This window comes from Semicossyphus pulcher, unplaced genomic scaffold (genome assembly GCF_022749685.1).
Source record: "Semicossyphus pulcher isolate SPU_LCO1_2020_fin unplaced genomic scaffold, fSemPul1.0.p SCAF_12, whole genome shotgun sequence".
NCBI classification, from domain to species: Eukaryota; Metazoa; Chordata; class Actinopteri; order Labriformes; family Labridae; genus Semicossyphus; species Semicossyphus pulcher.
Genome location: NW_027211626.1, coordinates 20,815,125 through 20,832,945, shown reverse-complemented (window position 1 = coordinate 20,832,945; position 17,821 = coordinate 20,815,125). Strand labels below are relative to the sequence as shown.

The 17,821-nt window shown below is 40.9% G+C and overlaps 1 protein-coding gene across 1 annotated transcript; it reads left to right on the top strand.

Moving 5' to 3' along the window:
* Window positions 1-7,048: 7,048 nt before the first annotated feature.
* Window positions 7,049-17,556, top strand: LOC138588675 (high-affinity choline transporter 1-like). The gene is made up of 8 exons (XM_069658908.1): window positions 7,049-7,232; window positions 8,560-8,673; window positions 12,065-12,220; window positions 12,353-12,501; window positions 14,102-14,245; window positions 14,714-14,867; window positions 15,102-15,319; window positions 16,868-17,556. Exons 1-8 carry the CDS (start codon window positions 7,049-7,051, stop codon window positions 17,417-17,419), a joined length of 1,671 nt encoding a protein of 556 aa, XP_069515009.1. The 3' UTR covers window positions 17,420-17,556.
* The last annotated feature ends 265 nt before the right edge of the window (window positions 17,557-17,821 follow it).

The window sequence follows — 17,821 nt, the reverse complement described above, 5'->3', positions numbered from 1 at the left end:
CTCCTCTTCCTCAGTGCCCTCGGCTTCCTCATGTGGCGCCGCCGGCGTGGCTTCAGCCTCCACGGCAAGATGGGATTGGCCAACGTGATCGCCCTGGAGGACCTGCAGGACCCGGAGAGGAACTGCGAGCTGCTGTCCTCCATCAGACGCAGCAGGAGGGAGCACCAGCTCCCCAGCTCCAGCTCTGAGCAGGACGTGACGGACGGCGTGTTCCTCATGGTCTACCTGCCTTCGCCCTACGAACAGACGCTCACCAGGATCGCCAGAGCTGCCAGCACAAGCAGCTCCAAGGACTTGGAGCTGCTGCCGCCGAGTCCTGGACTAGAGACAGGCAGGAGTTATGCAGAGGAAGCGATGAAGGACAAGGCAATCATAGAGGAAGAAGTCAAGGGCTGAATCAAAAGAGAGCTGTTGAGAAAAGACTTGACATCAATCTGGATCTAAAAAGAGCAAGAACGATTGGAAAAGACAAGAGTTAAAGGAGATTACCGTCTCTAAGTCCTGTCTTGCTGCACCACAGCTCTGTAAATGTATGGATTTTTGAATGAGGTTTGGTTGACTGGGATTTATAAAACAAACCAGAAGATTTCCTCAGTGATTCTCCTTTTAAGAGACAAGTTCAGGCTGCTGAACACTCTTGACTCCGACACAGAATGAATGATTTTTTGGTGTCCTCCTGACGACGATGGTGTTTTGCAGAAATCAGACCTCTGACAGTCCTCTAAAACTCTGCCTGTACCCTGCTGCCCCTGTACCATCCTGCGGCATGTATGTTATAAACATGACTGAAGAAGACGAACAACGGACTGAAATGTGAATTTCTTTATTCCAACATAACCTGGAAAGACACCTGACTATAAAATGTACCGCTGGATTGAAATTATTATTTTTTATTTGTAGTTTATCTGTAACACGTTTCATCCTTTTGTTGTATTTTCCCAATTATGAAAAGTGTTGCTTTTAAGGAAAGAGACAAATCTTTATTTTGTGATACTCATATTTGTATTATTTACAGTACATTAGTTTTTGTCTGATTGTTTGACTCATTGGATACAATAACTGACAATAAAGTGCAGAATTATGATTTGTTCTGTCTTCGCTGTTCTTTGTTTTTTCCAGTGACATGTTGGACATGTGTAAATTACTAAAGTAAGTGGTAAATGGACTGTACTTATATAGTGCTTTTCTAGTCTTTGCGACCACTCAAAGCTGCTTTTACACTACATATCACATTCACCCATTCACACACACATTCACACACTGATGGCAGAGGCTGCTACGTAAAGTGCCCAACTGTCAATCAGATATCACATTCATACCCGTTGGCTATGCCACCGGGAGCAATTTGGGGTTCAGTGTCTTGCCCAAGGACACTTCAACATGTAGCCTGAGGGAGCTGGGGATCGAACCGCCGACCTTCCGATTGAAAAACGGCCGACTCTACCACTGAGTCACAGCCGCCCCAAAAGCATTGTTTAGACATTCAAAATTCAAAAATATGAATCACTGAAGAATTTCCTCTTTTTAAAGAAATCCATTGTTAAAATTGGAAATAATATTACATTTAAATAGAAATGTTTTCTTTTTTGTTGGTGAATTAACATGAAAAACAAGATAGTGACACTGAAAAGAAAAAAGAGACAAATACAAAACAAATAAATGTATAAATAAAAAACAATAGCATAGAAAAGTTACGACAGTGTAAGTGTTGACATCATCACAGTCCGGGAGTAGAAATTAGGTTCAGGTATGGTGTGTGGTGTATGTGTGTGTGTGTGTGTGTGCGTGTGTGTGGGTGGATGTTTGTATGACAGGTTCAGTTTGTGCCGAGGATCCTGGACAGGTGGGGGTGTTGCATTTGTGGCACAAAAATAAATAAATAAACTGCATGAATGAATAATTAGGTATAATGTTATTGTATTACTAGAATAGTATAATAATTATCATGAACATTATATATAGTATAATGACATAGTCTAATAACATAAGCAACAAACTAAAAATATAATATAGCATTACATGATACAGCACAATATAATATGATATTATACCACAATACAATATAATATAATACGTCAGTGGCAGAGTCGGTCATCTTTCAATTGGAAGGTCGGCGGTTCAATCCCCAGCACCCTCAGGCTAGACACTGAACCCCAAATTGCTCCCAGTGGCATAGCCAACGGGTATGAATGTGATAAGTGATTGACAGTTGGACACTTTACGTAGCACCCTCTGCCATCATTGTATGAATGTGTGTGTGAATGGGTGAATGTGACACGTAGTGTAAAAGCAGCTTTGAGTGGTCGCAAAGACTAGAAAAGCGCTATATAAGTACAGTCCATTTACCATTTACCATATACTGTATATAATAGAATAGAATAGAATATTGTATACCATGATGATGAGCATTATGATAATTAATAATAATTTTAAATAGCAGTGAGAGGTGAGAGGCGCCAGAAAGGGGGCGGAGATTAGTGTGTCGACACAGGTTTCATGTTCCCATTGGGACTGTCAATCGATTAAAATATTTAATCAGGATTAATCGCATGGTTGTCCATAGTTAACTAATTCTAGTTAACTTAATTTAACCATAGTTAAATCGCACATTTTTTACCTGTTGTAAATGTACCTTAAAAGTTTTGAATCCTCTTATCAACATGGGAATGGACAAATATGCTTCCTTTATGCAAATGTATGTTTATTATTATTGCAACATTCCAAAACAATGACAAACACCGTCCAGAATATTCTACAGAATAACTTCAAAGGTTCTGCATGCTCAAAAAATATGCTGAAAGCATAACATGGCAAACTGAAGCCCAACAAGCAACAACAGACGGTATTTAAGGCGGTGGTAACTCCGTTCACATCGACAGTAAATACAAATAACTTTTGTCTTGTCCAGAGAACCATCTGGCAGGGCTTTGAGGCTGAACTTGTCATTTCAAAAAACACTTTTCTTTATGCATTTCTGCTCACAGTCGTTTGTTTCTTTGCAACATTACCGCTGCACCGCTTCCCGATTTCACAAACTACGAGGCGGGCGGAGGGTCATAATAATAGAACGTGCATGCGTTAATCGCTCGTCAAAATAAACAGTGGCGTTAGAGGGATTGTGCGTTATTATTGCATTAACTTTGAGAGCCCTAGTTCCCATCAATGCCGATCGGAGCAGAGGTGATAATTACCCGGGTCTACTGCAGAGTCATTTGACCCGGGTCTGAATGCCAATAGCCTTTCCCATTAAACAAAAAGCCAAGTGTTAGCGGGCATTAACAGGTTTTTTGACCAGTGGGAAAGCCACTTAAGGAACCTTTCATTGCCACAGAATGGAGCTGTGATCACCACAGGGGTTTTGGTGTAAACCTCTTAAAAAACTCCTTCAACAAACAAAGATTGACTTTGGTTCTCAATGGACATGCAGATTCTCTTTAGCCCGGGCTTCAGGCTTTAACAGCTCTCAGAGATCATCCGATAAGATAGCAGAATTAACAGCAGGAAGCAAAAACAGACAAAAGCTTTTAAACAAAGGACTGAGAACTCACACATACACACACACACACACACACACACACACACACTGACCTACCTTACCAACAGTGGACTATCACACTACACTGACCAAGTGTGGACGTCTGTTTCTTGTTAACCATTTTTCTGATACAAATGTTTTGTTAGTAATCTCCACATGCTGTCATATGTCCATATGCTGTGTAGTTCATTTATATCACTGATAGCACAGAGCTGTGGAGGCATCAGGCTCCCGCAACTACCGTTTCTCGCCACGGATACCGACAAAGAGAACGAAATTGAAATTCGAGATTAGCACTTCATAAAAAAGAGAAAATAAGTAATTAGTGCGCAAAAAACCAATGAGTAAAATAAAAGTATACAAGTATGGGTTGGTTCATTCTAAGATAAAAAGCAATGGAAATGAGATTCCAGAAGTGCAAAAAAAAACAACAGGTTCTTTTAAAGTGAGAAACATTAAAAACCTTGAAAAGAAAGGCAGCAGACGAGCGTTTTACCTACAACATTTAGACCCAAATGCAGATGACGATGGTTGAGCTAGATGTTGGATCGGACAGCAGTGTGACGCAGGCAAGAGTCAAAATCAGAAGGCAGCACAAGCAGGCAAAAAACATCCAACAAGTAGCAGGCAGGAATCAAGACTGACAAGACCAGGTGCAGATACAGGTCTCAGGAAAAACAGGTTCACAGGTTATAGAGGCTTTATGTGTAAAAAAGACACATGAGAATGTTACTGAACAATCTCACCAGGAACAATGGTTGTAGGTTGGTATATGTTGTGTTTAAAGGGGTGGCTGGTGGTGGAATGAGTTGTCCTGAAAGAATAGGCAAAAGTAGGTTTGTCAAATAAGAGTTGTGAAGATGGGAATGGAGGGAAAAACTGAGGGAATCTGGTGGAAAGGTGGAGAAATGAAGACAGAAGAAAGTACAAGGCCTTAGGGGATTTATAAGTGTGGCTGGAAAAGGAGGAGCAGGGAGACTAACTGAAACATAAGCAGGAAGTCAAACAAGGTAGCCACATGTATCTTAAGAACTGTCAGACAGCCCGGATTGTTAATTTTGGGTGTGTTTGTTTTCTTTGTCAGTGGTTCAGTTAAATTAAATGTGTCATTCTAGAGATGTAGACAGATAATCTTGCAGAATAGCTCTAATGATCGTGGTCAAATGATGTTTCGTATTTAATCGAGATGAAGTAAAACCGTTAATTTTCTTTAAATAATTTCATCACTATGCTCTTTTGAAATATGTACATCCATCTCAGAAGCTAATGACCTTCAGTGAAGATACATTTCACATGACTTCATTCGAAGCTTATTTGATTACTCATTTGACTAAAACTGTCTTTTACAGGCGAATACAAGACCAACAAGACTACGTCAAAACCTAGTAAGGGGCTGACCGCATCAGGTCAATGTGCACTTTTGTGAGCAACACTGGAAGTGTGGCGTGTGCGTGACGGCTGCGGGACGTATTCATTTTCATTTTAAATGCATGAAAACAGATGAGAGTCCTCACAGTGCTGGCGTGACATGCGCCGAAAATTTAGAGAATAGGAGGCCCGCCTATTTTTACCGCGAGCTACATGTGGTTCTCCGCATACACGGTGAAAATGAACTGTGATGAGTCCTATTGATCTCTCACAGCAATATTAACATCTCTTCCTGTCGTAAAAGTCACAGGCAGGGAGAGTAAAGTAGGTCAACACTTGCGGTTTGCTTTTTCAAAGTAAAAGCCCGATCCAGCATTGTGTACAAACTCCTCTCGTTTGTACACAAGGCTTTTATTTTCAAGTGTTTTCCAGGCTATTGTTGTTGTAATTATTTTTTTACTTTATTTGTAAATTTGTATTTGTCCTGTTTTTAATGTGAATGGGATCCTTTTCTGTTCAGACCAAACCTTTAAAACAAAGACCCGACACTACCCCCTCGATATGCGCATTGCAGACGTAGGTGAGGACAGCGGAGGAGCAGCAGACGAGCAGCGCTGCCTACTCCCTGAACAAAGTATCCAGAGCCGCGTAGTGTCGCGTCAGTGGAGGTCCAATATGCTCCGTGATCCGCCATTGCGATGTCGCAACTCTCTCTCTCTCTATGGCTCTGAAAGTACCGTCACTCACTCACTCACTCACTCACTCAGTCACATACAGACCCATGTGTAGGGCTGACCCCGGCGGTCAGCTAAAAATAACAGAAAATTGGGTGACTAAAATGATGACAGAATTTTGACTCTAGGCAAAGGAATTCTAAGATAGTTGCACAAACCTGAACTTGATTGTTACACTACTACATTAGGTCACTTAGAGCCATTTTATGTGCCTAAGTAGTGGGTGGACTTTGCAGTCCAACTGCCAATTCTGAGAATTGGTTTTCAAGTTTTTGTTGTAGAAACACTTTTATCTGGGAAAAAAAGGAGAAAAAGAAGAACAGAAAGGTTTGTGCTCCAGCAGCAAGCAATCCTGCTCAATGCAGAGAGGAAACCAACAAGTGGAGTCAATAGTTAAAAGCACAGTGTTGCAGTGGCAAATACAAATAAAGTAGAATATCTACACCCCTGAGGCATTGGTTTAGTTCAGTTGATAGGGCTGTATTCCTATACAATGACAATAAAGGCTTTCTGATTTTCTGTCTCTCTTCAGCTGTCCTATATAAGAAATACAAAAAGCCTTAAAAAAAAAGAATGTTTAAATACTAAAATACAAAATATCAAGTCCACAGCAATGTAACACCATCGTATAGACTGTGACAGGAGAAAGAAACTCGAAAATAAAACATTTAGGTCAAAGCTTTTGAAGCAAACTGAACGTTGGACTGTTGGTCCACAACCAGCTCGAGGCAGTAACAGAGCCCCAGGGGGGGGGTCAGGGCCGGCTTTATGGCCGGGGGGTGGGGGGTGGGGGAAGGTTGTAAACAAAAGCCCCAAGGTAAATGCCTTCAAAACAAGTGTCAGCTTGTTATTTGAATTAAGTTTCTTCCAATTTTTTCCGGCTGTTACTTAAATGCATACCAGGCAGGATTACCTAAATAAAGCCGCACAGAATATGCCGTGATATTGGGATGACAATATCTACCTTGAATCTTATTTGCGAAAGAAAATCAAACAAATAGGAGATAAAAGGACAAATATCATGTTCTGCTTTTCAACCTCAAAGTGTTTAGTGTGGAAAAAAAAGAATATACACAGCTTATTTATGAATTAGCTATTTCAACAAAATAAATTACATTTTTGCGGCTACCACATCTTAAAATGTACTGTTTTTAAAACTTGCACTTTAACAAGCACGTATTTTAAAAGTGTTAAATGTAACCATTTTTATGGGTGTCAAGGCAACAAAACACATACATACGAATACATTTTGTGGGGTAACAATGAGAACGATTCCCTCACAGCCACACCCCGCTTTCAATTACCACACAGGAAGGCAGCAAGCCAGTTATTCAGGGTTTGCTGTAGACATGCTGCAGCCTGGCTGCTCTCTGCACTGCATGCTCAGCACTTTCCCAGGACAGTCAGCATCATGGCTCTCAATGTCCCGGGACTTGTAGCCACCATCATATTCTACCTGCTGGTGCTGGGGATCGGTATTTGGGCTTCCATTAAATCTAAACGTGATGAAAACAGGACGCAGGCAAACCATGCTGACATGGCTCTTCTGGGAGACAGAAAGATTAGCTTGGTAGTCGGCATCTTCACCACAACCGGTGAGTCATGCATTACATGCAGCACTGCAGCGGCTGCAGCCTGCAGCTATCAAACTGCATTTTAATTGCATGTTCACAGGATGGTCACTCTTTTATGTCATCAACATGGAGGAGGTTTGTGCGTTTGTTAATATGTGTGCGTACATTTGTTAATATGTTGTGTTTAAATATGTATTTTGGGTATATTATGTCATAGAATGCTGGCAGTAAAAATTACTGGAAAGAGTTGATTAATGCGTCTAAATAATCCCATTAGAGGTCAGAAAGGGCAATAAAACTCCTTACTCACTCATGTCAACCATATCAAAATAGTATAATAAAAATGTTTTTAGAGAGCTTTAAAGCTGCTGTGAGGAACTTTTGGTTTGTGTTGATTTTGGCGCCCCCTGTGGACAAAGCCGTACCTCTTATCTCTTTGATGATTCTGTCCTGTACGTGCTTAAGTGGTGTTTTTTAACAAAAAATCTCATCCTGCTTTCTTTAACAGTCGTATGAACTCACTTTAATTTTTGCACTGACAAAGGCAGCGTGCAGTTAATCGCTTCGTCTGACACCGACCCCCCGCCAGCAGTTTCAGGCATTAAAAATAACTATATAGAAATAATCAATTTTGTCGCTGATGGTCTGGTTTGCTTTTGTAGGTCACCTAGATTAATCAGAATTAATTTCACTCTGTTTCATAATCAGTGAAAAACTCCTCACTGGAGCTTTAAAATATTGAAATATCTTAACAAAAACATGCTCTTAATGCATAATTCTGGTTCTTACTTTATTTACATTACAATAAGCTAATTAGCTCTTTCACTATGTGTTAAAATTTCATAAAACTAAACTACACTGGGCCACAAGGATCAACTGAAGTCAGGGCATAACAGAGCCATGTGACCTGCACAGAAAAATAAATGTCTCTGCATATTCAATTTGTTATTTAATGTGTAATTACACCCTTATAAAGTAACTATACATTTGTGTGTAATGAGTAACTTCAGGTCATACTCAGTGGTCTGTATTTCTGAAGTCTTATAGGGAAAGCAAATTCTACTGACTTCAGCTTAAAACGAAGAATATTTTAAATAAAAAAGTTTGAATAGTTTTTCTGTCCTTGGAAAAATCTTCCTGTAACTTTAAATATTGGTCATGTGAATGCCTCACCATCTGAAGAAGACTGATGGAACAAACTGTAGCTGAGATCACACCCAGTTAAAATACCTCACTAATTGTCTCTTGGGTTGAAACATTTTATCAACTCACCTGTGGCAGATATTTTGTAATAAGCTTGAAAAGGGACAAATTAACTCTGCATGATTTGTATGTTGGCACTGTGCAGCTACCTGGGTTGGCGGGACCTTCATCATCGGAACAGCTGAGACAGTGTACGATCCAAAGTTGGGACTGATTTGGGCTGTCATGCCGTTAGCAGCAACGTTGGCCTTCATTCTTGGTAAGACTTAACTGACACCTTCTTCAACTGCTTTCAGGGCTCACACCCAAACTGACACCTGAACTCCTCACAGAGTTACCTTTCAATTGACATTTTAAGTCTTTCCACAGCTATACTTTGGGAGATGGGAGAGACTGAAATGCCATCCACCTGTAGAGCAGTTTAGTTCATACATGTTTTTCTTCTGGCCCCAAAACAAAAAGAATGTTGTAAGTGTAGCAAATATTTGGTCAAGTTATGTGAATGCCCAAGGCAACAGTACAATGGTATAGACCAAGGAAAACATGTCATGTAGACAAGTGGAATGTTCAAATAGTTCAACAGCAGCAATACAAGTAGTCCATTCAGTATGTTTGTGTTCACACAGAGGTCCATGGGTCTCTTTAACATTATGCAAGACTTTGGCATAACACTATATTAAGAATGATTATAGGAAAGATTTGCCTGCAGTACTAATCCCATTGCTTGGGTTGAGCAACATTGGGTCTGCCAAAGGTACTCACTGTCCAACAAGGTGTAATATGCAAAGAGGCATGAAAGACTGACATCACTTCCGGTTGATTTCCGTGTCAAGCTGCCAAAAAAATGTGTAAAAACTGACGGAGACTAAAGCATATTAAATGCTGGAGAATTTACAGGGGAATCTACGCGTTATTTACTACATTTACGCTGCTCTACTCGTGTTTTTGTCTGCTGCGGCAATATAAAACAATTGACAAGAGACAGGGGAGTTGCTATATTACTGTCTAATACAGCGACAAACACAAACATCAGTAACAGAGCTTCTGGTTGGTTGAAAATAAGGAACAAAATCTCTGGTCAGTAGACTCAACACAAGGCATCAGGAAGTGGCTAAGTGAACGGCTAACAGTTTTTATAATGTAAACATGGATAATCACATTAGGACATATTGGATTTACTATTATTGTTAGGAAGCTCATGAAAGAGAGACGATAACACCAGAGCCTTGTTATAATGGATCAGCTCACAGCTTCACAGCAAAACAGTACATCAGCATTCCAAACATTTTAATATAACAGTAAAAGATGCCTCTGATATTTATACAACATTGCAGACCACAGGTGATCAGTATTTTAGATATGAAAGAAGAAAAGTTAAAGCAATTGGTTGAATTTGAGTGAACTCGCAGGAACACAACATGGCAACTTGCTGCAGAAGTTGGTCATGTTGAAGAACGTCACATTCTCCTTATCGCTCTACACAAATCCACACAAATCTGATCAGTGTGGGGATCAGTGTGCAGGACCGCTCCCCTCTAAACTTCCTTTCCTTTCCAAGAGTAGGAGAAGAGAGACCTATGAGGGCTGCGAAAATTGAGAAAAACACAAAAGGCCGCCTCAAGTTTTTTTGTCGTTTGTGATCTTAGAGGCCCTGTTTGTGCTGCGTTTAGTGAAAATGTCATGGCTTAAAGAGAGATCCCAATGATGGACTCTGCTGACTTCACAGTGGAAGTTAGATAAGATGGTTAAGGGGCAGCTGGCTCTCTTTAGACAGTTGATGGAAGTAAAGATGCTGTTTTCTTGGTTAGAGAGGAGAAGTTTCCTTACTAGATGAGGTCATTAGCAATGTGTTCACGGAGGAACTTGAGGCTTCTCGTTTCTTCCATGCTGGATCTGTTGAAGATAAGCAGGTGGTGAGCAGTGTAGGCCTTAACAACATTGAAAGAATAATTGTTATGTAGACACCAGAATGCAAGAAGCTCTACCTCACATCTGTTTTGCATCTTATCATTGTGGCTGATGAATACAATTACTATTCTCTCATCTACTCACTTGATTGGAGTAATATCCAGCAGAGCAGTCTTGGGTCATTAGTGTGAAAAGCAGTGGGTCGAGTGTACATCCTTGGGGAGTGTTGTAGCTGTTGAGGAGATGTTCCTAATGCATGCTGTGTTGGGTCTCGCTGAGAAAGTTGAGGAATGGATGTGTGGAATGCTGAACTAAGATCCAACAGCAACCTTAGTCGGTGTGCTCTAAATTTAACTTCCAAACTGCTTCAAATGCTTCAGTTTTAGTTGTTACTCTCACAGGTTTCCCATAAGCTTTTCAACATGACAACATTAAAGACAATTAATGATGCATGAAGTGGACACCTCCTTTCTTTTCTTCTATTTTTCTGTGCTGCATTTTGTACTTTGGATCATTTGTGATGAATTAAAAGTGCTAAACTGTGGCTACATGGTTAAAGTAAATAATCTTAAACTTTTTCATTTAAATAAATGTCTGTTAAGTCTCTATCGCCGAATGAGGTAACACAATGGTGATTGAGCCTATGGCCCTCTGATGAAAGCCTTTGCATTTGCAGTAGGACAGACTGGGTGTCTGGTGCGACTTTCGCTGAAAAAATCACGAGCGGTGCCCGGTCAGTGACGCGTTTTCCATCAGCCAGCACTGGTTGGTCTGCCAGAGAGGGTAGGCGGAGCTAAGCGGCTGCTTTTCCGCTCTCTGCAAGTGTTGCGAGTAAACAGTAATCTACTATGGCTGAACAAACAAAGAAAAGATGGATGACTACAGATACAACTTCAAAAATAAGTGAAAATCCAAAGAAAAAGAAACAAATTCGACGCTCAGATGAAGGCAAACAGTCTGAAAAGGAAAGCGACCGCCAGCGAGGAAAATCAAGAGTTACAAATATAACCAAGCGTAGACATCTGGATATCTGGGAAGTGTCCTCCCGCAATTACCATTTTTGCCATAAAGTGCCAACAAAGAGAATGAAACTGAAATTTTTAAGATTATCACTTTAACATCCAGCCTTAGAACATATCTACTGAATATGTCTAATAAAGGATCAAATGCTTATTCAACATTTCTCCCCTCTCTTCCTCTCGGTAAGCGACCGTTAGCGAGGAAAATCAAGAGTTAGAGCCGGAGCCAAACGTGGACTTCACACATACAACATATTCTGGGAATATTATCCCAGAATGGTCATTTATCGCCATAGGTCCCGCGAAAGAGAACAAAACTGAAATCTTCAAGATTAGCACTTTAAATAAGGCTGCATCAATTTCCTGTTCAAAATATCCTCGTGAGGTTTGTGAAAAACAGAGGTACATTACACCAGACTGTATGAGTGCAAATACACAAAACTCTTACCAAGTGAAGCCATAACAGGATATAATGAAATACAACTCAACAGCCCACATTTCAAATTAATTTCTCTTAACAAATATGCCTTTGCTTTAAAAAAAAAAAAGCCTCATTTTGTTCTATCCTGCCTTAAAATCCAATTTTAACAGGAAATCCATCATCTAAAGGAAAAGTGACCTTTTCAAACCCCCAAAATTGTTGACAAACAGGAGCTTTTACTTGTCGGTCTGAAAGAACAGATTGATCAAGAGAACTGAAAATCTGCTACATTTCCTCTCTAGGCGGTCTTTTCTTTGCTGAGCCGATGAGAGACAAGAAGTACGTGACCATGATGGACCCTTTCCAGATCAAGTATGGAAACGGACTGACTGGACTCCTGTCTGTGGCACCACTGATGTCAGAGATTATTTGGGTGACATCAACACTGATAAGCTTGGGTAACAATTTTTCTAACTCAACAAATGATCCTGATCGGTGATTTGTTATTACTTTGCTTGAATGCGTCTCCTTCTGTGTTATACTATATGTGTATTTAAACTGTGCATGTCAACAGCATGTGTTTTTCACAGGAGTAACTATGAGTGTGATCCTGGATTTGTCCTACGCTGTGTGCATCTGGATCTCTGCTGCTGTGGCCATCACATATACCCTGCTGGGAGGTCTCTACTCGGTGGCCTACACAGACATCATACAGCTCACTCTCATTTTCGTCACCTCGGTAATTTCCTCCACCACATCTGAGTTGGTTTGGATTCATAGCTATGACCCATATTCATAACAAAACATATTGTTCGACACAACCATATAAGTCACCTTTGCAACATCTTATTACGACCCATACCTATGTTATTGTTATGTGCCAGGCTCTGGTCTGTTTGGGTGAGAGCAGGGCTCAAGGGTAAATCAAAAATAGGACTTTCACCCAGTAAACTGGGGTTTGACTTCTGTGTGAAGCTAAAACTCAACATTGTTTTTGTTTAAGTCTTGAAATCAACCAATCAATCAATCAAATTTTATTTGTATAGCGCCAAATCATAACCAGAGTTATCTCAAGACACAAAAAGAGCAGGTCTAGACCGGCTCTTTGTTATGTTATTTAAAGAGAGGCCCAACATGAATCACCATGAGCAGCACTCAGCAATATTCGGCACATTGGCAGAAAAACTTCCTTTTAACAGGCAGAAACCTCGAGCAGATCCAGACTCATGTTGAACAGACATCTGCCTCGACTGGATGGGCCGAAAATGGGATAGAAGGAGATGCAGGATAGAGACAGGCAAAGAGAGCAACAACAACATATGTTCTTGTTACATGAACAACAACAGACACATACTTATGGTTACAATGCCAATAATAGTGGTAGACTAGGGTGAAGATTAACAAAAAATAAATTAGCGAGAGAAGCAGAGTAATGATAAAGGCTGTAGTAATCGTAATTGTAACAGTTGAAGTCAACAGGTCTACTATTAGCATTAGCAGCAACAATAATGATACTATGGGGAAGGCTGATGTTAGTAGTTGTTGCAGTCGAGCAGGTCCACAGCAGCAGGTGGTCTGAAAGTAAGCTCATCTATGTTATATAACCAGTGTACGCAATTGAATCAATGTAACAAGCATACTGAAATGTATTGCTAAACCACAATCATTTTCCTAAACTTGAACAAGCAGTTTTGGTGCTTACGTCTAACCAAACAGCACTCACTTCATAACACTAACCAAGTGTTCCTCGGGTTGAACCGATACAGATGTGTTGGTATGAGGTCATGTTACCGGCCATTGGTAGGGGTGCTATTAAAGGAAATGTTCATATGGATTTGAGGACCTGAAACTGTTGCATTCTGCCTCTATGTCCCCTCCTCCAGCCACCTCCCCAAACCAAACGATTGCTGCTCTGTCTCAGCCATCTCACTGACTTCAGCCACACCTTTTTTCTCCTGCAATAACCTTCTTCTGCACTGCCACAATCACCTTATACCACTCCTTATCCATCCCACCCTGTCAGCTTGTCCTAGTTTCACTGATGCTCTCTTGCTTGGTGGTTTTGCTTACGAGCTTCTGCTACTTGAAAATGACCTGAACCTGCCTGTCAGCTTGCCAAATTTCATTACCGGCAAAACATCCCATCAGCGTCAGCTGTACGATGTGTTCAGAGCTAAAGCAAAAGGTAGAATATAGAACAATTAGTAGTACTTCATGTGATGATTACACTTCTTGCATTTCATAAATGGTAGCATGCCCAGCTGCATCATAAGAAGAGCTGTGCAGTTAAGACAAGCTCTCACGTTGTATGTATTTATGTTGTATCTCCATCTCTTCAGTGGCTGTGCGTCCCTTTCCTCCTAAGGAGCCCAACCTCTGTTGACATCACCACCACATCTTTCAACCACACCTTCCAGGCTCCCTGGGTTGGCACTTTGACTGCCGACAGAGCGTGGAGGTGGATCGATATCTTTTTACTGCTGGTAAGGTAGTGAAAAGCATTTCTAATCAAGACAAATACATTGGAACATAACTTGCAGAAGTGTATGACTCACAAAATGACTGAAAGCACCGAGAGCACAGAAGTAGAACCTAGGTTAACCAAATTGCATGTTTAATTCCATGTTTTTGTCTGCACAGTGTGCACACACAAGGTCAGTTGTGCATCTAGTTGTAGGCTTTAAATAGTGACCCTGCAATATACCAGGCTTTGCAAAATCTTAGTAGTAGTCAAGCAACCAAGCAAATTTTCAAAGGGAAAGTGCAACATTGGTTTGCAGGATAGCTTGCTGCAGCGTATACAAGAGCATGTTAATGTATCTGCAAATGTCACTTTGATCCGTTTAAATGCTGCTGCGATCCCTCATCTTTAATACCACTGCTACCACTACACCATTACTTTTGTGTCACCGTCATGAATCTCTTTCAATGTGATGACTTTTCTCTCTCAGAGCGTAGGAGACCTCGGTTTCCAGGATTTCCACCAGAGGACATTATCAGCTTCTTCTTCAGCCACAGCCAAGTTGCGATGCTACGCTGCAGCGTTTCTCATCCCCACGTTTGGGATTCCTCCTGTGCTCATTGGGGCTGTGGCTGCATCGACAGGTAAAGCAGAAGTTTTAAAAAACTTTCATGATTAAATTAAAACTTGATGTGCTTTTAATCCTGAACAGTCTTAATGTAAATATATGATTACAGGAGAACAAGTGCATTTAGCTTGTTTTAGGTAGCTTTAGTGTGTGACATTAGCTACTCCTGCACTCTATGTTTTGATTTGACCAGTGACACACCAAAAATATTAGTTTGCCTGATTTATCCTGTATGTTTTTAATTTCTCAGACTGGAACCTGACCTCGTATGGTTCTCCAACCCCGTTTGAGCGAGGTCAGACAGGTCTGATTCTACCCCTCTCCCTGCAACACCTAACGCCACCCTACATCTCCGTTGTGGGCATCGGAGCTGTAGCTGCCGCTGTGATGTCGTCAACCGACTCTGCCCTGCTGTCTGCGGCCTCCATCTTTTCCTCAAATATCTACAGGAAGATCTTAAGGACCAAGGTAAAGATATGGAAAAGAGGGTTAAAGGTTGCTAATCCATGTTCAATTTGAGCTGATGGAAATGTTTGATCAGTTTCAATTCCTAGAAACAAGGAGCATGAATGTAACACATTGTCAATTCTATTTGCAACGAAGAAGAGAAATACTGTGAAAAACGACCAAAAATGATGCTTTTCCAAAATGTGGTCAAACATAGTTTATCATAACTGACGGCCCCTATAAAGACGGAAGGGGCTGTAAAATAAACAAGCACATTGAATTGACCCTTCGCTAATCCTTTCGCACCAGCATGTAAATATTATGGCGTTTTCAACTATCGGTGAGAGATGTTCCAAGGGAAATATTAGCAAATTTGTGAAAAAATAGTTCCCAAATATCAGAGAGAAGTAGACAGAAAGGACAACAATACGTTTTTGAAAGCTACATCCAGAATATAATTTGCCAGCGGAGTGTTGAGAATGAAGAGGACATAAAAATGCAAGCGTCAGGCCCCCCACGACAATTCATGTTTAGGGTAGTCATATAGGAACAACAATGTTCTTGCACAGCAGGGTAAGTCAATGTTTTATTTTGAGCTAATGTTTCATTATGACTCCCTATAACTTAACCATTGCTAGCTAAACTAAATTTTGTCCACTTTTTTATGTTGTTTGAAGTGCGTCAGGATATTGCGCACATATCGTTGGCTTGATCCATACACTGGATCTCCTAAAGGCACAACAATATCCTGTACAAGTTTGCCACATCAATGGCACAAACCAAGGAGGGCTGATATCATCGGCGATGGTATAGCAAAGGCCAGACAGGATCGCGACTGTCCACAATTTTTAATCCATGTCCGACACCTCTCCTCTCGAGTTTTTGGCTTTGATATAGCGGAAAATATGACACCTCCCTCTAAACTTTGAGGATATCTGCTGTTGGACTTGTTCTGAAAGCTTGACAGGCCTTCCGTGCTTAGTTATGGTGGCTAACGTAGGATTGGACAGTGGACGTTCGAGAGAGGGGTTTGGCGAAGGGTCAATTGGAATTGGATTTGCAGACTGGGGGATTATCTAATATGCGCTACAGGCGTTTTTAAAACAGACACTTACTAACTTACGGACAGAAAAGGACGGTGATCATTCTGTCTCAATGGATAAATAAGAAAGGGTTTACTAAATTGAAACTTGGATATTGAGAGGTAGAAACAGATTTGTTAAGAATTGCACCTTAGACCCTCAGATACAGGTAGCCAGTCCGTCATAACAGTGGGCATTGATGGTCTCTATGAAACAATGTAGGATTATTGGCCTAAAAGGTTAAATAAGGCCTCAACTGTTGCAAAGCAATGAGATCTGACAAGGTGCTGCGTTAGCCAGTCTAATGCTGTGTATGCAGTGTGTATAGTGCCCCCTAGTGTGTCCAGTTGCTCAAGCACATCAAATGCTTTAATGTGATGTTGAAAATGCAACGTATGATTAAAACAAGCACAACAAAGGGAGCATAATATCAGGTTTGGAATGCTATTTAACCCTTATTTTCTTTCTCTATTTTCTTAAATTGTAGGCTTCAGAGAATGAGATCCGGTGGGTGATTCGCATCGCTGTGGTTTTCTTCGGCCTGGCTGGTACGTCGCTCACCTTCCTGCACACAGGCGTAATGGCTTTCTGGGTCCTGGGTGGAGAAATCGCCTACATTATGATGTTCCCGCAGCTGGTCTGCGTGCTCTTCTTCAACATCTCCAATGGTTACGGTGCCACTGTGGGCTTCCTACTGAGTTTCTTTGTAAGAATTTTGTGTGGAGAGCCCTTGATAGGGCTACCGCCGGTCATCCATTTCCCAGGATGCACCCTTGAAGATGGTGTTTACGTTCAGTATGCCCCCATCAGGACCATCTGTATGCTGGTATCTTTTGCCACAATATTGCTAGTCTCCTATTTGGCGTCGCTGCTCTTCAACAAAGGGCTCGTACCAGAGAAGTGGGACATGTTTCTAGTTAAAGTTCAGCAGCCGTCACATACGATACCAACAAACGGCACTTGCGAGGAAATCCAAAACTCACAACCTCTGTGTGAGAATCCCGGAGGCTCAGATCCAATGTTGCAGTCAACTTGTTGAAATGAACTAACTGCATCATGCTGCCCCCATGATAAGACAATACATGCCATATTACCTCTCCAAACAACATACACCTCAGATTTTATTAAAAGCAAAATGATGGAATAGTGGACTTGTTTTTTTTATCAACTGGAGCAACTGACGGATGAACTTCATTTTGTCTTGTGGAGAATTAAACATAAAATAGAGTACCACAATTCTAAATTGTACAAGAGTAATCTCTTTCAGCCGCTTGTTTAAAAAAGGGAGTCTTTGTAGGTATTTGATGTGAAGGGTGTGCGATTGTAACATCGACCGTAATTTCACATCTACAAGTTTAATACTAGTAATTCATTTTGGCAAAGAAAATCATGGCGCAAGCTCCATTTAGTAGCTGCTCTTGAACTTCAAGCAATTTATACT